At 58.7% G+C, this 25963-nt stretch overlaps 1 protein-coding gene across 1 annotated transcript; it reads right to left on the reverse strand.

Annotated features, from left to right (window-relative positions):
* Positions 1–105: 105 nt before the first annotated feature.
* CPXM1 (carboxypeptidase X, M14 family member 1) lies at positions 106–24983 on the reverse strand. Its single transcript, XM_029062055.2, has 14 exons — positions 24825–24983; positions 15625–15741; positions 14692–14801; positions 14319–14458; positions 12645–12729; positions 10906–11056; positions 9722–9810; positions 9437–9560; positions 7824–8020; positions 5841–6020; positions 4939–5236; positions 3756–3895; positions 2898–3000; positions 106–362 (listed from the first exon to the last, which is right to left on the reverse strand). The coding sequence occupies exons 1-14, from the start codon at positions 24871–24873 to the stop codon at positions 121–123; spliced, it is 2025 nt and encodes a 674-aa protein (XP_028917888.1). The 5' UTR covers positions 24874–24983; the 3' UTR covers positions 106–120.
* Between the last annotated feature and the right edge of the window lie 980 nt (positions 24984–25963).

A 25963-nucleotide genomic window follows, 5' to 3' on the forward strand; every position in this document is an offset into this window, starting at 1 on the left:
TGAACCGGTTTATTGAGCGTTGAACCATCCCGCCCCCCAGCCCGCCCCTCCTCAACAGGTCCCGCCCGTGAGAGCCCCCTCCGCCCACCCTCCCCGCCACCCCCATCCCGGCCGGGCCCCTCAGGGACCCCGGCCCCGCAGCCGCTGCAGCCTCCGCTTGAGATCGGGGGGCACCTTGGCCCCGGAGGCCAGCAGCTCCCGCAGCCGCTGCTTGGGGGTCTTGGTCAGCCGGAAGTCACAGGGGGTGGGACCCTCCTCAAAGGAGACCCAGCAGGTGCGGGTGACCGAGTGGTAGCCTTCGGCACTGGCCGTCACGGAGTACTCCCCGGGGGTCAGCATCCTCCAGTAGTCTCCGTCGAAGGCTGCGGGAAGGAGGGGGGGGCGGGCGGGGGATGGACGCGGTGGCCGGTCCCCCCCACCGTCCCCGAGTCTTCGTGACCCTGCGTGAACTCCACGCGGGTGGAGAGGGCCCCGCTTAGAGGACGGAGACCGGGCGGCGGAAGGACCTGGGTTCTAAGCCCGGTTCCGCCACACTTGGGCGAGTCCCTTCACTTCTCTGAGCCTCAGTTACCGCATCTCTAAAATGGGGATGAAGACTATGAGCCCCAGGTGGGACAGGGACTGTGTCCATCCTGATACCTCAGGGCTTCGAACAGGGCTTGGCACATGGTAAGCATTTAACGAGTACCATAATTATTATTATTACTTCGTCTCTCCCCACCGTGGCCTGCTCGTGAAGTGATTTCCCAAGTTCCCACGGCAGACGAGTGGCAGGGCCGTCAGAACTCAGGTCTATAATTCTATTTTTTTTACCCCAGTGCCTGTTGACTTGTACTGATTTGTATATATCCCTACTTCTATTTATTTATAGTGATGCTACTGTGGCCTGTTTCCTTGTTTTGATGTCTGTCTCCCCCCCCTCCTAGACCGTGAGCCCGTCGTGGGCAGGGATTGTCTCGATTGCTGAATTGTACTTTCCAAGCGCTCACTACAGTGCTCTGCACACAGTAAGCACTCAATAGCAGGGTGGCTCAGTGGAAAGAGCCCGGGCTTGGGAGTCAGAGGAGGTGACTTCTAGTCCCTGCTCTGCCACTCATCTGCTACGCGACTGTGGGCAAGTCACTTGACTTCTCTCTGCCTCAGTTCCCTCATCTGTAAAACGGGGATTAAGACTGTGAGCCCCACGGCGGACAACCCGATTACCTTGTATCCCCCCCGCAGCGCGTAGAGATGGTGATGTGCACAAAGTAAGCGCTTCACAAATGCCATATTTATCATTATTATTAGGAAATGCGATTGACTGAGCGAAGGACTCTCAGGCCCGGGCTGTACCCGCTAGACCACGCTGCTGCTGCTTCTCGCTCCAGGCAGCAGTGCCCACGCTTGTGGTGTCGGTGGTTGCCCAGGCCCACGTGGGTCCCACCAGGACGGAAATAGTGGCCAAAGCTTGGTCAGTCTGCGGTGTGACCCCGTGGGCAGCTGGGTCCCTTGAGAATCGTGGCAACACTGAGAAGCAGCACGGCCTAGTGCAACGGGCACAGGCTTCTAGACTGAAAACCAACCGTGGGCAGGGAAGGTGTCCGTTCTACTGTTCTAGCGTCCTCTCCCAGGCGCTTAGTACAGCGCTCTTCACACGGTCAGCGCTCAATAAAGACGACTGGCGGACCGACTAGGAGTGGGGGGACTTGGGTGCCAATCCCGGCTCTGCCACTTGGCCGCTGTGTGACCTGGGGCAAGTCACGTCGCTTCTCTGGGCCTCGGTCTCCTCGTCGGTAAAATGGGGATTCGATGCCTATAATCCCTCCTAATTAGCCTGGAAGCGCCACGTGGGCCTGGGCCTGTGTCCAACATGATCAGCGCTTAGTACGGTGCCTTGGCGTATGGGAAACTCCCAAATGTGAATTCTCTCCTAACATTTAGTACAGGGCTCTGTTCCAGAGACGCGCTTAATAAATACTATTACAACCACTAGAGAAGTAGTGTTGCCTAGGTGGATAGAGCTCGGGCCTGAGAGTCAGAAGGAACTGGGTTCTAATCCCTCGCCACCACGTGTCTGCTGGGTGAGCCTGGGTGAGTCACTTCACTTCTCTGGCCTCAGTTTCCTCATCTGTCAAATGGGGGTGAAGACCGTGAGCCCCACGTGGGACAGGGGCCGGGTCCAACGTGATTAGCCTGTGTCTACCCCAGTGCTTAGACCAGGGTTGGATACAAAATAAGCATTTAACAAATACCATCATATGCTACTGCCCCAGTGCTTGGCACATAAGTGTTTAACGATTATTATTATTATTATTACTGTAATTACTGCTTTCCTCATTGAAACAGGGAGTATAGAATGCAGGGGCAAAGGAGTTTGGGACACAAAAAACAGAGGTCCAGAGGAATCATCCAAACACTACCAAGATTTGCCCTTGATTTACTCCCTTTATTCCCCCCCACCCCCTCAACCCCACGCCACTTATGTCCATATCTGTCATTTCTTTATTTTGAGCGCTTAGAACAGTGCTTGGCACATAGTAAGCGCTTAATAAATACCATCGTTATTATTATTAATATCTGTCTCCTCCTCTAGACTGTCAGGGCAGAGAACGTGTCTGCTAAACCGTTACTCTGTACTCTCCCAAGTGCTTAGGTTAAGTGCACGATATATACGATGGATCAACTGATTCATTCATTCGATCGTATACTGAGCGCTCACTGAGTGCAGAGCACTGTACTGAGGGCGTGGGAGAGAACAAGACAACCACAAACAGACGTATTCCCTGTCCAGAGTGAGCTCACAGTCTAGAGGAGGAGACCGACATTAATATACATAAATAAATGAATAATTGACTGATCGATTAGTCAATTGATTGATTGACAGGATTAGACCAAACTCTTCCCCGTCCCCCACGCACCAGTTGTGACATCATGGTTGATCCCGTCCACAGCGATGACTGCATCCGCCACGCCCTTTTCCGTGTCCTTGTCCCGCACCACGCCTGCGATCCCCCGCCGCACCTGCCCCCAGGGGGATGGAGGGAGATAATAATCATAATTGTTAAGCGCTTTCTATGTGCCGGGCATTGTGCTAAGCGCTGGGGTGGATTCAAGCAAATCGGGTTGGTCACAGTTCCCGTCCCATGTGGGGCTCACAGTCCCCATCCTCATTTGACAGATGAGGGAACTGAGGCCCAGAGAAGCGAAGTGATTAGCCCAAGGTCACAGAGCGAACAAGCGGCGGAGCCGGGATTAGAACCCAGGTCCTTCTGACTCCCAGGCCCGGGTTCAATCCACTAGGCCACGCTACTTCTCGATGAGATCTGGGTTCACGGGAAGGGGGAGAGGCAGCACGGCCTAGTGGATAGAGCACGGGCCCTGGGAGTCGGAGGGACCCGCTCTGCCACCTGTCCGCTATGTGAGCATCTATTTCACTTCTCTGGGCCTCGGTTCCCTCATCTGTAAAATAGGGATTAAGACTGCGAGCCCAGGGACTGTGCCAAAATTGAATGCCTTGCCTCAAACCCAGTGCTTAGAACAATGCTTAGCACAGAGTAAGCACTTAACAAATGTCATGAAAAAAAAAAGGCAGGCCCGCCATCCACAAGCCAACAGTCTTCTAGACTGTGAGCTCGTCATGGACGGGGAATATGATATCGTCGCGTTGTCCCCACCCAAGCGCTCAGTCCAGTGCCCTGCACGCAGTTAGCGCTCAATAAATACGATCGATTGATCGATCGAAGGGGAAGGGGCAGGGTCGAGAGGAGAGGGAAGACCTGCTCCAAATAGGCCAGGAGGGCCTCCTTGTTGTTTTCCCACTCCTGGGGCAGCTCGCTCTCATGGGGGAACTTGTCGCAGGACAGCTCCACAGTCAGCTCGAAGCAGTTGGTGTGTAGGTAGCTGAAGTCGTTCATGCCTGCAGGGATGAACAGGAGGTCAGGGGAAGGTCGGCGGGCATGGGGTGTCTTCCCTCCGGGCAATATATCGATTTATATTCGGGTCCGACTCCCCCTTGACATTGTAAGCTCATTGTGGGCAGGGATTCTGTCTACTTATTGTCAAATGGTCCTCTCCCAAGTGCTTAGTACAGTCTTCAGCTTACACTAAGCGCTCAATAAATACGACTGAATGAACGAATGAGTTTCCACGGCCCTGGGGTCCTGCTCTCGCTGGAGGGACGGGCGTACGGGTACCGTCGGGTCTCCCCGCGGGAGTCGCCCGTAAAGTTTTTTTATATTTTTTTTCTGGTATTTATTAAGTGCTTACTATGTGCCAGGCGCTGTACTAAGCCCTGTAAGCTTGTTGTGGGCAGGGACTGAGTCTGTTCATCGTTCTATTGAACTCTCCCATGCGCTTTGTACAATGTGCTGCTCGTAGTACGCACTCAATAAATACGATTGAGTGAATGCATAATAATAATAATAATTATGCTATTTGTTAAGCCCTTACTATGTGCCGAGTACTGTTCTAAGCGCTGGGTTAGCGTCACGGTAATTAGGTTGTCCCATGTGGGGCTCACGGTCTCAATCCCCATTTTACAGATGAAGTAACTGTGGCACAGAAAAGTGAAATGACTTGCCCCAAGTCACACAGCAGCCAAGTGGCAGGGCTGGGATTAGAACCCAGGTCCTTCGGACGGCCAGTCCCGGGTTCTCTCCACTAAGCCATGCTGCTTCTCGTTCATTCACTCATTCAGTCGTATTTATTGAGCCCTTACTTTGTGAAGGGCATTTTTAGTAAGGGCTCGGGAGAGTACAATGCAACAAAAAACCCAGGAGACGCGCGGCGGAGCCGGAATTAGAACCCAGGTCCTCCGGACGCCCAGTCCCGGGCTCTATCCCTTGAGCTGTGCTGCTTCTGAGGTCCGGTCAGGGCCACCAGGACAGGGTGGGGACCCAGGATGGAAATGGGAACGGTTTTGGAGGGTATTTCGGGGAGCCGGGGAGGCGGGTTCCATACTCCCTGCCACGGTGTGCCAGTCAGCCCCATTGATGATGCTGCCGTGCTGGGCGAAGTTGTCGGTGTGGCAGGGCCGGTGGTGTTCGTGCTGCATGACCAGGCTGCTGCCGGCGTAGACGGCGGCCAGCCAGCGGAAGACGGGGTCGTCCGGGGTCGGGGTGGGCTCTCGGGCCTTCCAGTAGGAGCGCGCCATGTCGAAGGGGTAGGACACCACCAGCTCTCCGCCGTGGAGGTTGGCACTCAGCACGAAAGGGATCCTCTGCATCCACTCGATCACGGCCCGGGTCTCGGGGGCCACCTGGGCGGGGCGGGGGAGGGAAGCGGGGCGAGGAGCTGACTCGGGGGTCTCGGGGGGGAAGGCCCCAAAGGGAGGTTTGGGACTAGGTCCCTTCATTCGACCGTATTTATCGAGCGCTTACTGGGTGCCGAGCCCCGGACTAAACGCTTGGGAGGGCGTAAACTGTAAACACGTTGTGGGCAGGGAATGTGTCTGCTTATTGTTGTACTCTCCCAAGTGCCTAGTACAGTGCTCTGCGCACAGTAAGCGCTCAATCAATACGATTGGATGAAGGAACGGAACAACGGACTGACACGTTTCCAGCCCGCAGCGAGTTTACAGTCCAATAATCTAATCTAATATATAACAATCTATGAATCTGATAATAATAACTGTGCTATCTGTCAAGTGCTTACTACGTGCCAGGCGCCGTACTAAGCGCCGGGGTAGATACGAGATAACCGGGTTGGACACAGTCCCTGTCCCACACGGGGCCTACAATCTTAATCCCCATTTTACAGATGAGGGAACTGAGGCACAGAGGAAATGAAGTGACTTGCCCAAGGTCACACAGCAGACATCTCTGGGGAGGGGGTCTCGGGGCCGGGGGTTCTGTGGCACTCACGGTGGCGTTGGGTAAGGTGTAGTAGGCGGGCAGGGGGATGTGGTGATTGGGGAAAGAGTGAGGAACCAGTTCGTTGTCCTCTGCGTCCCACAGCAGGGTGTTCAGGTCAGCAAAGTTGTGGTTGAGGTCAATGCCTTGGTTGGTCCACCTGCCCATTGCCCAGCCCACCAGCTCAGAGCCCTGTGGAGGGAGGGGAGAAGCATGAACAATAATAATAGTAATAATAACTGTGGCGTCCGATAAGCGCTTACTTCGTTCCACGCACTGTTCTAAGCGCTGGGGTCAATGAAAGCAAATTGGGTAGGCCATGGTCCCTGTCCCACACGGGGCTCACAGTCTTCACTCCTCCTTTTACAGAACAGTCAGGCAGTCAGTCGTATTTATTGAGCACTTACCGTGTGCAGAGCACTGGACTAAGCGCTCGGGAGAGGACGATATAACAATAAACGGACACATCCCCTTCCCACAGTGAGCTTACAGTCTACGGGAGGAGACAGACATGAATATAAATAAATGGATGACAGGTGTGTGCCTAAGCGCTGTGGGTCTGGGAGGGGGTGGTGAATGAAGGGAGGCAGTCACCGTGATGCAGAAGGGAGTGAGAGAAGAGGAAAGGAGGGCCTAGCCAGGGAAGGCCTCTTGGAGGAGATGGGCCTTCGATAAGGCTTTGAAGCGGGGGAGGGTCATTGTCAGATTTGAGGCGAGAGGGCGACCCGGGACAGAGGCGGGACGTGGACAAGGGGTCAGAGGTGAGATAGCGGAGATCGAGGCACAGTGAGTAGGTTGGCATGAGAGGAGCCGAGTGTGCGAGCTGGGGTGGAGGAGGAGAGTAGCGAGGTGAGGTAGGAGGAGACGAGGGGATCGAGGGCCTAAAGCCGATAGTGAGGAGCTCCTGTTTGATGTGGAGGTGGACGGGCAACCACTGGAGGTACTCGACGAGTGGGGAAAACGGCCAGAACGTTTCGGTAGAAAAATGATCGGGGCAGCAGAGTGAAGTATGGACTGGAGTGGGGAGACACAGGAGGCCGGGCGGTCAGCAAGAAGGCCGATATGAAAATCGAGGCAGGACAGGATAAGCGATTGGATTAACGTGGTAGCAGCTTGGATGGCAGCGGGAAGGCCGGATTTTAGTGATACCGCGAAGGTGGAACCGACAGGATTTAGCGATGGACTGGATACGTGGTTTGCACGAGAGAGAGGAGTCGAGGACAACGCCAAGGTTACAGGCTCGTGAGACAGGAGGGACGGTGGTGCCGTCTACAGCGACGGGAAAGTCTCACGGAGGACAGGGCTTGGGTGTGAAGATAAGGAGCTCTGTTTTAGACATATTAAGTTCGAGGTGACGGCGGGCCATCCAAGTACAGATACCTTGAAGGCAGGAGGAAATGCGAGACTGCAGAGAGGGAGAGAGATCAGGGCCGGAGATGAAGATCGGGGTATCATCCACACAGAGGTGGTAGCTGAACCCTTGGGAGATGGAGAATAGAAGGGGACCCAGAACGAAACCTTGAGGGACCCCCACAGTTAAGGGGTGGGAGGCAGCGGAGGAGCCCTCGAAGGAGATTGAGAATGAAGGGCCAGAGAGACGGGAGGAGAACGAGGAGAGGACAGAGTCAGTGAAGCTGAAGTTGGGTAACGTTTCCGGGAGCAAGAGGTGGTCCACGGTGTCGAAGGCAGCTGAGAGGCAGAGGAGGATCGGGGTGGAGTAAAGGCCGTCGGATCTGGCAAGAAGGAGATCGTCGGTGACCTTTGAGAGGGCGGTGCCTGTGGAGTGGAGGGGACGGAAGCCGGATTGGACCCGCCCAAGGTCGCACCCAGCAGACAAGCGGCGGAGGCCGGGATTAGCGACCGGGAGACCGGGGAGAGGTCACTCCTTTGGTCTCCCCGCTTCCCGGCCGGCGAGTGACTGATGCCCGTTCCCCCCAGGGGCCGGCGTGGACGGCCGGGGTGAGGGGCCGGCGGAGGGGTGTCTCGGAACGGTACCAGGTGATGGGCGGCCTCGTAGCCATCGGGGTTCATGGCGGGCAGGAGGTGGATGCGGCTCTCGGTCACCAGGCGGGTGACCCGTGGATCCCCACGCAGGAACTCGAGGCACAGGAACTGCATCAGCTGCAAGAGCAGCTCCCGACCTAGCGCCTCGTTCCCATGCATGCCCGCCACGTAGCGCACTTCCGGTTCCCCTGTGGGGTACAAACGAAACGTCCTTTGCCCCCCGCCCCCGGGCCTCCCCCTCCCGGGCCCAACCCCTTCTTCTTCTTGAAGCAGCCCGGACTAGCGGAGAGAGCGCGGTCCTGGGAGTCAGAGGACGTGGGTCCTCATCCCGGCTCTGCCCCGGGTCTGCCGTACGACCCTGGGCCAGTCGCTTCCCGTCTCTAGCGTGCTGGGAGGTCTACGCCTGGCTCTGCCACTCGGCTGCTGTGCGACCCAGGGCAAGTCACTTCATTCCCCTGGGCCTCAGAGACCTCATCTGGAAAACGGGGATGAAGACGGCGAGCCCCACATGGGGCAGGGACTGTGTCCAACCCGATCTGCTTGTACCTGCCTCAGCGCTTAGTCCAGGGCCTGGCGCGTAGTAAGCTCTTAAATACCACAATTATTATTATTATTATTATTCTCTGTGCCTCCGTTACCTCATCAGTAAAATGGGGATTAAGACTCTGAGACCCATGTAGGACAGGGACTGTATCTAGTATCTGCCCCGGGGCTTAGAACGGTGCTTGACACAAAGAAAGTGCTTAACAAATACCACAATTACTATTGTGACTATTATTTACTATTATCTGTGAGTTCTAGAGTGTCTTTAGTGGCATTAGTTAAGCGCTATGTGCAGGCAATGTGAGCAGGGAACACGTCTACCAACTCTGTTGTACTGTACTCTTCCAAGCATTGAGTACAGTGCTCTGCACCCAGGAAGCGCTCAATAAATACCAGTACTGGGTTGATGGATCTTCTTCTTTCGACGTCTGTCAAGCGCTTACTATGTGCCAGGCACTCCACTGAGCGCTGGAGTGGACACAAGCTCATCAGTTGGGACACTGGCCCTGTCCCACATGGGACTGGCCGACTTAACCCCCATTTTCCAGATGAGGTCACTGAGGCCCAGAGCAGTGAAACGACCGGCCCAAGGTCACCCAGCAGACGTGTGGCGGAGCTGGGATTAGAACCCAGGTCCTTCTGACTCCCAGGCCCGGGTTCTATCCACTAGGTCACGCTGCTTCTTAGGTCCCACATGGGGCTCCCCATCTTCACCCCCATTTTCCAGATGAGGGAACTGAGGCCCAGAGAAGTGAAGTGACGGGACCAAAGTCACCCGGCAGACAAGTGGCCGAGGTGGCATGAGACCGCTTCTGTGTCCCCATGGGGCTCACAATCTCAATCCCCATTTTAGGGAGGAGGCCACCGAGGACCAGAAAACCGAAGCGAGTTGCCCGAGGTCACGCAGCAGAGAAGCGGCGGAGCCGGGCTGAGAACCCAGACCCTCTCTCAGGCCCAGGCTCGATCCACTGGCCGCCTCTCGCCGCCCCGGACTCGGCTGTCCTCACGGACCCCGTCCCCCCTCCCAGCCGGCTCCGCCACCCCCGTCCCCCACCACGTACCAAGCTCGTGCTGGCCCGGGTTGTCGGAAATCTCCATCACGTACATCTTCAGGCCTTGGTGGCTCTTGCCGATGCTGTAGATGCGGGTGATGTTGGGACAGTCCTCGTTCACCTGCTTCATCAGCTGCGGGGCGGCAGGCGAATCCCGGGTCAGGAGCGAGGGCCGGGGCTGGGGGTCCCGGGGTTGAGGGAGGGGTAGGCACGGGGGGGTGGGTGGAGGGCACGGGGTGGGGAAATCGGGCCGGGCCCGGGAGGCGCAAAGCCGACGGTCGCCCCGGTTCTGACCTTCCTCATCTCCTTGTAGTTGTGATGGCGGAAGTCCAGTCGGTCAGCGGAGATGAGTTTGGCTCCTTGGACTAGGGGGTTGTTGGGATCTGTGGAGGGAGGGAGAAATCCCGACTCTGCCACTTGTCAGCTGCGTGACTGTGGGCAAGTCACTTAACTTCTCTGGGCCTCAGTTACCTCATCTGTAAAATGGGGATTAACTGTGAGCCCCACGTGGGACAACCTGATGACCCTGTATCTACCCCAGCGCTTAGAACAGTGCTCTGCACAGAGTAAGCGCTTAAATACCAACGTTATTATTATTATTATTATTGTTATTAAACGAGGGGGGAGGTGTGGGAGGTGGGGAGAGTTGAGGTGATCTCCAATCATAATAATAATAATAATAATATCTGTGCGACTTTTCTTTCATTCAATCGTATTTATAGAGCGCTTACAGTGGGCAGAGCACCATACGAAGCCCTCGGGAGAGGACAATACGACAAAAGACGGACATATTCGCTACCCACATCAAGCGCAGGGGCTAGTATGGCCCGGTGGCAAGAGCACGGGCTTGGGAGTCAGTGGTCGTGGGTTCTAATCCCGGGTCTGCCACTTGTCTGCTGTGTGACCGTGGGCAAGTCATTTCTCTGTGCTTCAGTTAACTCATCTGTAAAATGGGGATTGAGACTGTGAGCCCCACATGGGACAACCTGATGAGCTTGACGTTACCCCAGCGCTTAGGACAGTGCTTGGCACATAGTAAGCGCTTAACAAGTACCATCGTTTTTATTAGCAGTAGTAGTAAGTGCTTACTATGTGCCAGGCGCTGTTCTAGGCGTTGGGGTAGATCCAAGCTAATCGGGATGGATTCAGTCCCTGTCCCACATCTTTCCTTCTCTGAGCCTCAGTTCCCTCATCCCAGTGAAGTGACTGGCCCAAGGTCACCCAGCAGACGAGTGGCAGAGCCGGGACGAGCTCACTGCGGGCAGGGAATGTGACTGTTTATTGTTCTATCGGACTGTCCCGGGCGCTTAGTCCAGTGCTCTGCACACGGGAAGCGCTCAATAAATGCGATGGAACGAATGAATCTTCTGACGCCCAGGCCCGTGGTCCCGTCCCCCTCCCTCGTGGAGGAGGCCAGCCACCGCTCCCCGGCCCGCCGCCCACCCCCCGCAGCCCGATCCCCCCGCCCCGAGTCCCACCGGGCAGGGGGCAGGCCAGGATCTCGGCTCGGAGGCAGGCGGAACCGTTCTGGTACCAGGTCTGGGGCAGCAAGCGGACGTAACGGGCCACCTCGGCCCGGGGCAACAGCCTCAAGACCGGAGTTTCGGGATCCGAGTTCCCAGCAAACACCTAGAGGGAGGAAGGGGACGATTAGACTGTGACCCTGTCACTGGGCAGGGATTGTCTCTGTTGCCGAATTGTACATTCCAAGCGCTTAGTCCTGTGCTCTGCACAAAGTAAGCGCTCAATAAATACTACTGAATGAATGAATGAACATCCGCTTGGACGCCGAGCCCACCTCCCCAGCCCAGGGACCCCCAGCCCCCGAGGGGCCGAACCCCACCGCCCTTCACCTCCTGACTTCCACGTGTGTGACTCGGTGGATGTGAGCGTGTGATTACGTCTCCCCTACGGACCTGGATCCGTCCCCTTTAAGCACTTGACAGTCACCCCCGCCCCCCCCAGCCCCACGGCACTTTTATATACAGAGCGCTTAACAAACACCGTATTATTACATACAGATCTAAACGATCGTATTTATTGAGCGCTGAGTGGGTGCAGAGCCCCCAACTAAGCTCTTGGGAGAGGACGGAGAGAAGGGAGTCGGTAGACACGGGGACCGAGCAGCATGGCCCTACGGTTAGAGCACAAGCCCGGGAGTCAGAAGGTCGTGGATTCTAATCCCGGCTCCCCTACTTGTCTGCTCTGTGAGCTTGGGCGAGCCTCTGGGTCTCAGGTCCCTCATCTGTGAAATGGGGTTTGAGACCGCGAGCCCCACGTGGGACGGACTGTGCTTGGATCCAGCCCAGCGCTGAGTACAGTGCCTGGCACAAAGGAAGCACTTAACAAATACCACGGTGATGATTATTACCCAAAATAAACTTACAGTCTAGAGAAATCAGAGCCCTAAGGCAGTCACTCTCCCCACAATGAAAACTACATTACAAGCCCGTCTCCTCCAAGAGGCCTTCCCCGACTAAGCCCTCCTTTCCTCTTCTCCCACTCCTTTCTGCGTGCGCCTTTTCACTTGGATTCGCTCCCTTTGCTCACCCTCCCCCCAGCCCCACAGCATTTACATCCACATCCGTCACTTGGCGATTTAAATTCATGTCTGTCTCCCCCGCTAGACTGTAAGCTCGCTGCGGGCAGGGAATGTTGCTATCAACTCTGTTGTATCGTCCTCTCCCAGGCGTTGGGTGCGCTGCCCTGAACAAGGTAAGCGCTCAATAAATACGATCCATAATTTATTTTAATGTCTGTCTCCAGCTCCTCGAAGGGCGGGATCGGGTCTTCCGACTGTGTCGTATTGTACTCTCCCAACTGCTTAGTCCGGTGCCCTGCCCACTGTAAGCGCTCCAGAAATAGCACCGATTGGTATTTACGGGGCTCGCTGTCCTCATCCCCCTTTTACGGATGAGGGAACTGAGGCCCAGAGAAGCGAAGCCACTCGCCCAAGCTCACACACAGCCGACAAGCCGGGATTAGAACCCAAGTCCCTCTGACTCCCAGGCCCTCTCTCTATGCACTAGGCCACGCCGCTCCTCGGTGCATCTGGACCAGGTGACGTCGCCGGTTGGGGGACTGCGCCCGTCCGAGCTGGTGAGGGTGACCGTTATTCTACTGTCTTCTCCCAAAGCGCTTAGTACAGTGCTCTGCACGCGGTAAATGCTCAAGAAATAGGATTAAATGAATGGATGCTGGGTTAACCCCCCCTCACCGCCTCCTGGCTGCCGTTCCTGCCCCAGAGCCACTTGCTGCGGTCGTTGCTGAACTGCACCTTGTAGGAGGTCACCCAGTCGTACCTAAGGGGTCACAGAGACAAGAGGTCAAGAGATCCATCACTCATTCACTCACCCGATCGTATTTATTGAGCCCTTACTCTGTGCCAAGCGCTGTACTAAGCGCTTGGGAGAGGGCGGTAGAACAAAAAACAGCAGGGAATGCTGGTAAGCGTGTTCCCAGCCCAGGCTGAGCTGACAGTTTAGAGGGAGGGACAGGCTTCGATACAATACTCTCCCAAACGCTCAGTACAGCGCTCCGCACCCAGTACGCGCTCACGAAAGAGACCGAATGGAAGACACATTCCCTGCCCACAACGGGCTTACAGTCTAGAAGGGGAGACACACATCGTTATAAATAAAGAAATGACAGCTATGTACATAAATGCTGGTGGGTTGGGAGGGGGGAAATGAATAAAGGATGAATAAAGATCAAACGGGATCTGGTCAATCAATCCGTCCATCAATCCCCTCCTACCTCACCGGGCCTCCATCTCGTCCATCTCGCCGCCGACCCCTCGCCCACGTCCTGCCCCTGGCCTGGAACGCCCTCCCTCTTCATTTCCGACCACTCCCTTCAAAGCCTTATTGAAGGCCCATCTCCTCCAAGATGCCTTCCCTGACTACACCTTCTTTTCCTCCCCTTCCACTCCCTTCCGCCTCATCCTTGCATTTGGATCTGTTCCCTTTATTCGCCCCTCCCCAGCTCCACAGCACTTCCGTACACTGCCGGACTTTTATCAGTTTGTATCAATTCATTCAATAGTATTTATTGAGCGCTTACTATGTGCAGAGCACTGTACTAAGCGCTTGGAACGTACAAATCGGTAACAGATAGGGACAGTCCCTGCCCTTTGACGGGCTTATTAATGTCCGTCTCCCCCTCTCGACTGTCAGCTCGTTGTGGGCGGGGAACACGCTTACCAACTCTGTTGAACTGTACTCTCCCGAGCATCTAGTACGGCGCTCTGCACATATTAAGTGCCCGGTACTGTTGATTAATTTATTGAGCGCTTACTGGGTTCAGAGCACCGTACTAAGTTCTAGCTAGAAGCAGGGGGCCGGGAAGGCAAACGGGCGGACGCTGATAACTTGGCCCCAAAAAACGTTCCCCCCGGGGCCCTGCCTCCCCACAACCGCCCAGTTAATCAGACAAAGCTATTTATTGAGCGCTTACTGTATGCAGAGCACTGTACTAAGCACTCGAGAGAGTATAAATCGATAGAGCCGGTAGTCACGTTCCCTCCCCGAGCGCTTCCTGTGTGCAGAGCACTGGACTAAACGCTTGGGAGAGGACACTACAACAGGGTTGGTAGACTTGTTCCCTACCCAAGGAGAGCATCCGGTCAACAAGGGGAGGGCAGTTCAGGGGCGAAGGGGGGCAGCACGGACTCATCTGTTCCTCGGGTCCCTCCGGCTTCCCGGCTCGAGGGACCAGCCCGGGGTGCGGGCTTCCCCCCTCCACCCCGCACCGTGACTCAGTGGCCTTCCAATCAATCGATCAATGGTTCCGTCGAGCACCGGCTGCACGCAGAACTCTGTACTGAGCGGTTGGGAGAGGACGATACAGCAGGATGGGCTTCCGCCCTCTGGCCCGGGCCTTCCGGCCTCACCTCCAGATGGAGTTCTTGCCCTGGGTGATGACCCCGGTGAAGCGGACCGGCCGCCCGGCGTCCACCTCCAGCCAGGGCTCGGGGTCGTCCGGCTCCGCGCACCACGCCCCGTCGTACTGGTCCCCGTCCTCGATGCCCGACTGCGGGGAGACCACCGGGCGGATCCTGGGGGGCAGCGCGGGGAGACCGGCCCCGGGGGCGGGGGTCCCGGGGTCGTCCCGCTCCTCACACCGATCCCCGTCGTCCTGGTCCCCGTCCTCGATGCCCGACCGCGCCCGGAGGAATTCTGGGGGCAGCCCGGGGAGACCCGCCCCCACCCCCAGGGGCCGCGGAGGGGTGGCGGGACAGTGGGGGTCCCGTGGTCGAGGGTCACCTGGATGTTGAGCCGGCCGCGGTGCGGGCCCACGCCGAAGTGCTGGCTGCTGGACGCCCGGAGCTGGTCGTCGGAGACGCGCAGGGACTCCAAGCCCAGGGGCGGGCAGCCTGGTGGGCAGAGAGAGTCGGGGCCGCAGCACCGGGGGGTGGGCCACTGAGTGTGTCTGGGTGTGTCTGGGGGTGGGTGTGTCTGCCGGGGGAGGAGGATCTGTCTTTCTCTGTGTGCGGGTGCGTCTGCGGGTTTGCACAAGCGGTCCGTGGTAGCCGACTGCCCACCCACGTGACCTCGTCACGGCGGAGGGGGGGTGTATATGCACAAATAAGGCTTGGAGGACTGACAGTCCACGGTGGTGGTCTGCCCCCCGAGGATGACCCTGCCACTGATGTGTGTGCGCGCCCAAATGAGGCTTGGAGGACTGCCGGGCCATGGCAGCGTCGCGTACACGATGGCTGTTGTGTACCAGGGTCGGCTCTCCTGTGTGTGACTTCTGCGTTGAAGGGTTGGTGTCCCTTCGTGGGACTGCCGTGTACAAGAGTCGGTGTTCCTGCGAGTAACTCTGCTGTACAAGGGTCGGGGCTCCTGTGTGTGACTGTTGTATATAACGGTTGGTGTCCCTTCGTGGGACTGACGTGTACAAGAGACGGTGTTCCTGCGAGTGACTTTGCTGTACAAGGGTCGGGGCTCCTGTGTGTGACTGTTGTATATAAGGGTTGGTGCTCCAGTGTGTGACTGTGGTGTACCAGGGTCACCGTCGCTTCGTGTGACTATTGAGTACAAGTACTCCTGAGTGCAAATGTCGTGTACAAGGCTCGGTGCTCCTGCGCCTAAATGCCGCGTACAAGAGTCGGTGCTCCTGTGACTGTTGTCGCCCCTGTGTGGGCGGGGGTCTGACCGTGGTGGGGGGCGGGGGGCGGGGCCGGGGGCCGCTACCTGGCTCTGACCCCCCAAAAGGGTCCGCGGGGGTCGGCCGAGCTGGCCTCTTCCTCTTCCTCACCACGATCTTCTTCTTGACCACGCGCACACGCACGGGACGCGTCCCCGGGGACACTGCGGGGGCGGATGGGTGGACAGAGGGAAGAAGGGGGAGGCAGGCGGCTGACATCTTACAGGCAGAAAGACTCCGGCCTCACACACAAACCCCAAGTCACACCCGCACGATATCACGCACTCTCGCGCACACACCCGCTCACACTTACAGTCCCCCAGTTTCTCACTCAGATTCCCAGTTAATTGCCACAACCGTTCACAAACGCACGCACTCGAAGTCACAAACACTCCCGGTCCCTAACTCACACTCCGTTACTCTCCCAGTTGTGCACACACACTCGCGGTCACCTACATTCCCGCGGTTTCTAACTCACACTCCCAGTTAGCTGCCACGACTGCGCACAGACACACACGCCCGAAGTCACAGACGTTCCCAGTCGCTAACTCACACCCCCCCAGTTACTCGCACCATTGTGCACCCACACGCGGCTTAAAGTCACATACATACCCACAGTTGTTAACTCACACTTCGAGTCACTCATTCGGTCGTTCACACAGTTACTCGCAGTGTTATTCGCACACTCACAGTCACATCCATTGCCACAGTCGCTAACTCACGCTCCCAGTTACACAGTTGTTCACCCAGACACACAAACACACACGCCCACAGTCGCATACGTTCCCGGAGTAGCTAACGTACACTTCCAGTCACTCACACGGTTGTTCACATCCCCTCGGTAGGTCACAACCAGTCACGGCTAGACTCGCACCCACCTTCCCTCGGCAGACTGTAAGCTCCTCGCGGGCAGGAAAGGTGTCTAACACAGATACCGAGGGGCGAAACGGCCTACTGGCTAGAGCCCGCGGCCCGGGAGTCAGAAGGACCCGGGTTCTAATCCCGGCTCCGCCGGCTGCCTGCCGCGTGACCTCGGACAGGTCGCCTCTCTGTGCCCCGGGAATGGCAAAGTGGGGATGAAGAGTGCGAGCCCCAGGCGGGACGTGGACCGTGTCCAACTCCATTATCTCGCAGCCGCCCCGGTGCTCAGTACGGTGCCCGGGACGTAGTAAACGCCGCACTAATCCCATTTTGAAGAAAAAGAACCGTTCCCTGGGACTCTCCCAAGCGCTCAGTACAGTGCTCTGCGTAGAGTCGGCCCTCAATAAATGGACGGACTGCTTGCATTTGCACACTCGGGCGCGGACTCGTAATAAAACCGGAATCCGTTGAGCGCCGACTCTGTGCCAAGCACTGTTCTGAGCGCCGAATGCCACGGCCCCACCCTGCCCCCTCATCCCCGGACTCCTAGTCGGGGAGTCGCACCCCACCGCCCCCCACCCCCCGACACACACACGGTCATTCACACCGTTACAATCCCCCAATCGCAGTCCCACAGTCACGAGGTCGTGAGGGTCGGGGACTCTTTCCCACCGCTCAGTCCAGTGCTCTGCACCTAGTAAGCGCTCAGTAAGTACCGCTGATGGACGGTCGCTCCCAAGGGCCGTGGGGGACCGCCGGGCACAGCCGGATCTGGACGAGGGGGCGTCGGAGAGGGTGGGAGGGCCTGGGCTCACCTTTCTTTTCGGGTCTTCCGCTGGGACCCCCCGGTCGGGGGGTGCTGGGGAGGGGGGAGGGGGCTGGGGAGAGGGAAGGGGAGGGGGAGGGGGGTGGGAAGGGGGAGGGGGAGGGGGAGGGGGGCGGGGAGGGGTCCTGGGCGGCCCGAGGCCTCGGGGAGGTGAGGGGTTGGGGGTGGGGGGCGGCCGCCCGCGCCCCCCCCAGGACCAGCAGGGGCACCAGCAGGGGCACCAGCAGGGGCATGAGCAGGGGCACCGGCGGGGGCATCGGCAGCAGGCGCGGGGGTCTCATGGTCCGGGGGGGTGGGCGAGGAGCCAGGAGCCCCGGTCCTCCCGTCCTCCCGTCGGTCCGTCGGTCCGGTCCTCCCGGCCCTTCCCCCTCTCCTTCCTGCCCGAGCCCCGAGGGAGGGGCCGGCCCACGGCCCGGCCTGCCAGCCGGGGACCCCAGACCCCGAAACACCCCGACGCCCCCTCCCCTCGCCTTTCCCCCGCCCCCTCCCCCACCTCCCCGGGAGCCCCTCCCCCAGCCTCTCCCTTGCCCCCCTTCCCCCACTCCAAACGACCCTCCCCCTGCCTCACTTTCCCCCCCAACCCCCTGCTTTCCTCCCCCTCCCCCAGAGCCCCCCCTCCCCGGACCTTTCACCCCCACCCCACCCCAGCCCCCCTCCCCTTATCTGTGCCGACCCCTCCCCCAGGGCCGGGCCCGGGGTCCCTCCCCCCTAATCTCCCCCTTCCCCCTCCCCCCAGGACCGGCCCTGCCACGTTCCCGACTTGTGTAACCGGAGCGGGTGTCGACATCTGGGCCCGATGGGCCGCGAATCCCACCCCCCACCCCCACCCCCCGTCCTTGGGGGTCCCGAGGACCCCCCCCCAAAGGGAAATGGGACATTTTCTCTCCCCCCTCCACCCCCCCACCCCGACCCCCGGGGTCTCCGTCTCTCTCCCTTGTCTCTGCATCTCTCCTTCGGTCGGACGAAAGCTTGCCCTCCCTGGGCCCGTTGCCCCCCGGCCCTGTTGCCCCCCACCTACGACCCCCGACCCTTCTTCCCCTCCCCCACTACCCCCTCCCAGCCCCTTCCCTCCCCCTGGAGAAATGGGAAAGGGGGTCTGGGGGCCGAGGAGGGACCCCTGGAAAACTTGGAAGGACGATAGAAGCAGACCCCCACCCTCTACCCAGATGCCACCTCCAGGGAGGGGAGACCCCGAGGGTCGCGCCAATAGGACCCCCCACCCCCGGGTGGTCTTGGGGCCTGTGGTCAGGCTCAGCTTCGGCCTTACCCGTCCATTCAATCGTATTTCGGCAGCGCTCGCTCTGTGCGGAGCACTGGGCCAAGCGCTGGGGAGAGGACAATCCGACGATTGTCGCTTTCCCTGCCCACGACGAGCTGACGGTCTAGAGCGGGACACCGACATTGCCCTGACCCTCTTCCTCTCCGCATTTTTAAAATGGTATTTGTTGAGCGCTTACTACGTTGCCAGGCCCTTGGGTAAGCGCCGGGCGAGACGGAGGCTAAACACGACGGACACGGGCCGGGTCCCACAGGGTGCTTCACCGTCTTCATGCCCATTTTACAGACGAGGTCACCGAGGCGCCGATCCCGCCTCCGCCACTTGTCTGCCTGGGTGACTTGGGGCAAGCCACTAAACTTTTCTGTGCCTCGGTGACCTCCTCTGTAAAATGGGGATGAAGACCGTGAGCCCCAAGCGGAACAGGGACTTGTATCCAACCTGATTAGCTTGTGTCTACCCCAGCGTTTAGAACAGTGCCGGGTACATGGTAAGTGCTTAACAAATACAATCGGTAATCGTCCAGTCAGTCGGATTTATTGAGCCCTCTCTGTGGGCCGGGCGCTGTTATAAGCGCTGGGAAAGTACAATAGAGCAAAAAAGGGAGAGAATCCCTGCCCACCACGGCTCGCGGTCACACATCCAAACCGATCAACGGGCATCAATATAAATAAATAAATAGAATTATAGCTACGTACAGATATACACAAGTGCTGCGGGGCGGGGAGGCGGGTAGAGCAGAGGGAAGGAGTCCGGGAGATGAGGAGGGGAAGAGGAGCAGAGGGAAAGGGAGGGTTCGATCTGGGAAGGCCACCTGGAGGAGGTGAGCCTTCAGTAGGGCTTTGAAACGGGGGGAGGGTGATTGCGGATTTGAGGAGGGAGGGCATCGCTATTATTACGTGAAGTGCCTCGATTTCATTAATGATCTTGACCATCGCCCCAAGGCACCTGGTTGGGTCCAACAAGGCCCAGCCCGGGGGTCTTTAGAAGCAGCCCCCTGCCCCCCTGCCTCCATCGGCAGGGCGAGGCGGAGCGGGGCTGGGGCCTGAGCCGAAATCCGGCACCGGTTAGACCTCGGGCGGGCTGCCCCCCGGCCCGCCCAGCCACCCCTTCCCTCTGGGTCCGGTTCCAGGGGGCGGCCGGGGCCGGTACAGCGTGGCGTAGTGCCGGGAGTCAGAGGACCTGGGTTCTAATCCCTCCTCTGCTCCTTGTCTGCCGCGTGACCTTGGGCCGGCCGATTCACTTCTCTGTGCCTCAGTTACCTCATCTGTAAAACGGGGATGAAGACCGTGAGCCCCAGGTGGGACAACCTGATTACCTTGTATCTCCCCTAAAGCTTAGAACTATGCTTGGCACACAGTAAGCGCTTAACAAATACCATCATTATTATGATTACTATTATTCGGAGTCCTGGATCCAGAGGGGAGGCCTGATCGGGGCCCGGAGGAGGCAGTGACCAGAAAGGAGGATCCAGATCCAGAATTAATCAATCGCCGGAATTTACTGCGTGCCCAGCACTGTACTAAACGCTTAGGAGAGAACGATCACCACTGGCGTGTGGCTTGGGGTGGCCAGGGGACCCCGGAGGAATGGGTGAGGGGCTCCCGGCCTCCCTGGACCTTCCGACCTGATCTCTATTGAGCGACCCCGATCTCCAGCGTGGACAGAGGTAAGGTCTCTCCTCCCGTGACCCACGGCCTGGCCTGACCGCAGGATGAGCATTACGTCCGGGGGACGGGGGAGGAGGGGGATCCCCGGAGGAGAGCCCCGGAGAAGAACCAAGATCCTCTAATAATAATTATTATTATTATTAATAATAATAATAATCACTACAGTATTTGTTAAGGGCTTACTATGTGCCAAGCACAGTTCTAATTGCTGGGGTAGATACAAGACCCTCAGGTTGGAAACGGTCCCTCTCCCACATGGGGCTCCCTGTCTCAATCCCCATTTTACAGATGAGGTAATAATAATAACGATGGTATTTGTTAAGCGCTTACTATGTGCAGAACACTGTTCTAAGCGCTGGGGTAGATACAGGGTAAAATCAGGTTGTCCCGCGTGAGGCTCACAGTCTTCATCCCCATTTTACAGATGAGGTAACTGAGGCACAGAGAAATGAAGTGACTTGCCTAAGATCACACAGCAGACAAGTGGCAGAGTGGGGATTAGAACCCATGACCTCCTCAGGCCTGTGCTCTATCCACTGCGCGCGTGCTGTTTCTCGAGACCCCCGTGACTGGGACCCCTGGAGAAGAGCAGAGGAGAGTCGAGATGCCCCCTTACCCCCGCAGGCCGGGATTCCCAGAAAGGACTTGAGCCCCTCGCGGGCCGGGACCCCAAGAAAAGAACCGAGACCCCCCTCCCCACCTGGGCTGGGACCCCTGGAGTGAGAACCCCTGGACCTGGGATGTCCTGGGACCCCCCAGGGCTTGGATTCCTAGAGAGAAGCACCTCACAAGCCCCCTCCCCAGAAGACAACAACCGACCCCGTGTGCGCCCATGGGGCAAGGGGACCCCACCCCCATATAGCGGTGGACTCGGTCCTGGGCCTGGGTGGACGCAGCGTGGAGGGATTTGGGGGTGACCACCACCACGGCCGTGCGCCTGGGGGAGTGGCGGCTTCAGCGGACCCCGGCCCCGCTCGGTCCGCCCTTGACCCTCCTCCTGCTTCCGCTCCGCTGTCGAAGACGGGAACACAGTGCCGCCCGAGGACGTCCCTCCTCCTCCTCCAAGGCTTCCCGCGCCGCCCACCCGGTTTTTCTGCGACCATGAGATAGCTGGGATCCCCCAAGGAGACAGCGGGGGGGCTGGGGAAGCCCGTGAGTGGGGAGGTCCCCGAGTGGGGAGGCCCCGGGGGAGGGGAGGCCCAGGAGAGGGGAGGCCCAGAAGTGAGGAGGTCCTGGATTGAGGAGGCTTGGAAATGGAGAGACCTGGATGTGGGGAGGCCCGGGAGTGAGGAGACCTGGGCGTGGGGAGGCCCAGGATTGGGGAGACCTGGTTGAGGGGAGGCCCGGGAGTGAAGAGACGTGGGTGTGGGGAAGCCCGGGAGTGGAGAGGCCCAGGAGTGGGAAGGCCTGGAAATGTGGAGGCCCCTGAGTGGGGAGTCCCAGGAGTGGTCAGCAAGGGGGGAGAGGGGAGGCCGGGGAGTGGAGAGGCCCAGGAGCAGGGAGACCTGGGGGTGGGGAGGTCCATGACCCAGGAGGCCTGGAAATGGGAAGTCCCAGGACCGGCAAGGCCCTGGAGTGGGGAGGCCAGGGAGCGAGGAGTCCCAGGTGTTTCAGGGCCAGAGTGAAAAGCACGGACCGCGTATCTGCTTGGGCCAGAAACGGTTTCCAGATAGCAGGGAGGGACGATCGAGGGCCCAATCCCATCTCCCTCGGGGGAAGTAGAATGGCCTAGTGGGTAGATCTCAGGCCCGAGAGTCAGAAGGACCTGAGTTCTAATCCCGGTTCTGCCATTCTTCTGCTGGGTGGCCTTGGGCAAATCACTTCACTTCAATTACCTCATCTATAAAATGGGGATTAAGACCGTAAGCCTTAATGTGCCGTGACTGTGAGGCTCACAGTCTTCATCCCCATTTTACAGATGAGGTAACTGAGGCACAGAGAAATGAAGTGACTTGCCTAAGATCACACAGCAGACAAGTGGCAGAGTGGGGATTAGAACCCATGACCTCCCCAGGCCTGTGCTCTATCCACTGCGCGCGTGCTGTTTCTCGAGACCCCCGTGACTGGGACCCCTGGAGAAGAGCAGAGGAGAGTCGAGATGCCCCCTTACCCCCGCAGGCCGGGATTCCCAGAAAGGATTCCCAGAAAGGACTTAAAGAAAGGATTAAGACCGTAAGCCCCATGTGGAACGGCAACTGGGCCCAACCTGGTTAATTTGATTCTATCCCAGGGCTTAGAACAGTGTAGGTGCTTAACAAATACCGTTAAAAAATAAAGCATCTGGTGTCCTCCTCTCCCAGGCCCTGGGATGGGAGTGGCGGGTCTGGGCCCTCTCACCACAGCCTCAGACAGAATCAAAATAATAATGATAATAAAATGATGGTACTTTTTAAACACGTACGTGCCAAGCACCGGTCTAAGCCCCGGGGTAGATACGAGTCATTCAGGTTGGACACAGTCCCTGTCCCACTCTTAATCCCCGTTTTACAGATGAGGCCCAGGGAAGTGAACTGACTTGCCCAAGGTCACCCAGCGGACACGTGGTGGAGCTGGGATTAGAACCCATGACCTTCCGACTTCCAGACCCAGGCTCTCCCCACTAACCCACCTCTTCTGCCATTGGTCCAAGCCCTAATAATGGGGACACGATGCCCCATCTCCCTGATCTGAACGATCTCCGGGGGGGGGATCCAGGCATCAGCCCTTGCTGATCCTGGCCAGGGCCATCCCTGGTGACCCCTCCACTGACCATAGCATGAACTGTTTCTGGTGGGACCCTGGTTGAGCCCTTCCACTGACGACAGCCTGAATCGTACCTGGGGGCGACTCCGGTCGGGACCCCTCCACCGACCACAGCCTGAATCATCCCCGGGGGGGGACGATTCTGGTCTAAGTCCCTCCGCTGACCACAGCCTGAACCATCCCCGAGGAACGTCGGCCCGAGCCCCTCCACAGCCTGAAGCATGCCTGGGGACACGGGTCTGAGTCCGTCTACTGACCGCAACTCGAACCATCCCTGGGGGGGGGGACTCTTATTTGAGCCCCTCCACTGACCACAGCTTGAATCATCCCTGGGGGGGCCCTGGTCTGAGCCCCTCCACTGACCACAACCTGGACCATCCTGGGGGGAGCCCTGGTCTCAGCACCTCCACAGACCAGAGCCCAGACCATCGCTGGGGAGACCTCGGTCCGAGCCCCTCCACTGGCCGCAGCCTGAACCATCCCCGGGGGAGACTCTGGACTGAGCCCCTCCACTGACCACAGCCCGAACCATAATAATAATGTTGGTATTTGTTAAGCGCTTACTATGTGCAGAGCACTGTTCTAAGCGCTGGGGTAGACACAGGGGAATCAGCTTGTCCCACGTAGGGCTCAGTCTTCATCCCCATTTTCCAGATGAGGGAACTGAGGCACAGAGAAGTTAAGTGACTTGCCCACAGTCACACAGCTGACAAGTGGCAGAGCCGGGATTCGAACCTATGACCTCTGACTCCAAAGCCCCTGCTCTTTCCACTGAGCCACGCTGCTTCTCTTATCCCTGGGAGGGTGGGGGGATGGAGGACAGGTTTGAGCACCTCTGATGATCACAGCTTGATTCATCCCTGGCGGGGGGGGGGGTGTCCCTGATCTGAGCCCCTCCACTGATCTGGGGACACCCTGGTCATAATAATAATAATCGTGGTATTTGTTAAGTGCTTACACTCTGCCGGGCACTGTGCTAAGCGCTGGGGTGGATATAAGCGCAACAGGTGGGACCCAGTCCCCGCCCCACAGGGATCTCACGATCTTAGTCGCCATTTTACAGGTGAGGAAACGGAAGCACAGAGAAGTGAAGCGACTTACCCAAAATCACACAGCAGACAAATGGCAGAGCTGGGATTAGAACCCGGGTCCTTCTGACTCCCAGGCCCGGGGTCTATTCACTAGGCCATGCCGCTCCAGCCTCGGGGAGCCGCTCCCCAAAACGAACCCCAGGGCCGTGACCTGGGCCCCCCGCCCCATGGAAACTGTCCCGCTGTCCGCCCGCGCCCCACCCTCCCAGCCCCAACTCAGCTGGCCCCAGGAGACCTCCGAGCCCCACCCTGACCCCCCAACGGCACCGCATGGAGGTCAGGGCCGCTCGCCGGGTGGGTGCCTCTGGTCTGAACGCCTCCCTGACCACGGTCTGAATTATCCCTGGTGGAGGGGGACCCTGGTGTGAGCCCCTCTGCTGACCACAACCAGAATCATCTCTGGGGGGACCCCATTCTGAGCCCCCCCACCCCGACTTACCCCAGCCGGGCCCATCCCTGAGGGGGAGACTGGTCTGAGTCCATCAGCTGATCCCAAGCTGAACCCTCTGTGGTTCGGTGGGGAGGGGGTGCCCGGTCCGAGCCTCTCGGCTGAACGCAGCCCGAACCGTTCCCGGGAAGGTCTCTGGTCCTAATTTCCCACCAGCTCTGCCCCGGGCCCCCTCTCCTCACCGCCCCCGCCCCCGCCGCCATCCACCGGGAGGGACCGTGGTCAGGACCACTCCATTCCAAAGGGATGGCTCAGGCTAAGGTCACTGGGGGACACTGGCTTCCTCCCTCCCCACTTCATTCGTTCCTTTAATCGAATTTCTTGAGCGCTTACCGTGTACAGAGCACAGGGCTCGGGAGAGTTCAGCGATAAAACGACGCATTCCCGGCCCGCGGCGAGCTTACGGTCTAGAGTCTAGACCCATAGTGTAGGTCACAATGCCCCAACCCAGCTCGGCCTCCATCACGGCAGCTTGTGGAGGGGGCAGGTGAGAGGTTCCAGCAGCCGGGACTGAGGGATATCCCTTTCCTCCTCGGGAACATTCCGGAACCCGGCCGATCCGGGTGGGAGGTGGGACTTGTCTGCCCGCCCGGGTATGGAGAGGGGTTCCCCAAGGTCCCGGTCTTCCCGGCAATCCCGTCCCTGCACCCCCCTCACCTCTAACCCCCTAACTCCGGCCCCCGGGGCCCCTGGCACCTCTCCCCCTCCCCGCGGGTCAGCGGCCCCGGCTGTGGACCAGGGGCTGGGAGCCGGGGAGGGGAGGCGGGTGGGTCCCCGGATGGGAACGGGGCTTCTGAACGGGGCCCTAGGGCTGGGGACCCTGAGGCTGGGAGCCCAGGTGGTCTTGGCCGCCTCCGGGCCCGGTCTCCTGCTGCTGCTGCTGCTGCTCCTCCTCGGCTTCGTCACCTTCGATCTGGTCGGCAGGTGAGAAGGGGCGGGGCGACCTGGGTCCGGCACTTGGCCACCCGAGAGGCGGCGTGGCCCGGTGGGAAGACCGCGGGCCTGGGAGCTGGAGGACCCGGATTCTACGGTTGCTTGCTGCGTGACCTTGGGCAAGTCGCCTCACTTCTCTGGGCCCGCTTCCTCCCCTGCCAAATGGGAATTCAATACTTGTTCTCCCTCCCTCCTACGTGAGACTGTGAGCCCCACGAGGGACGGGGACTGTGTCCAACCTAATCAACCGAGAAGCGGGGTGGCCTAGTGGAAAGAGCACGAGCCCGGGAGTCAGAGGACGTGGGTTCTAATCCCGGCTCCTCCACGTGTCCGTTACGCGACCGTGGGCAAGTCCCTTCACTTCTCTGGGCCTCAGTTCCCTCATCTGTAAAATGGGGACGAAGACTGTGAGCCTCACGTGGGACAACCTGATCACCCTGTATCTACCCCAGCGCTTAGAACAGTGCTCTGCAGACGGTAAGCGCTTAACAGATACCAACATTATTATTACTGTTCTCTGGACCTCAGTTCCCTCATCT

The sequence above is a fragment of the Ornithorhynchus anatinus genome, chromosome 4 (genome assembly GCF_004115215.2).
Source record: "Ornithorhynchus anatinus isolate Pmale09 chromosome 4, mOrnAna1.pri.v4, whole genome shotgun sequence".
Classification (NCBI taxonomy): domain Eukaryota; kingdom Metazoa; phylum Chordata; class Mammalia; order Monotremata; family Ornithorhynchidae; genus Ornithorhynchus; species Ornithorhynchus anatinus.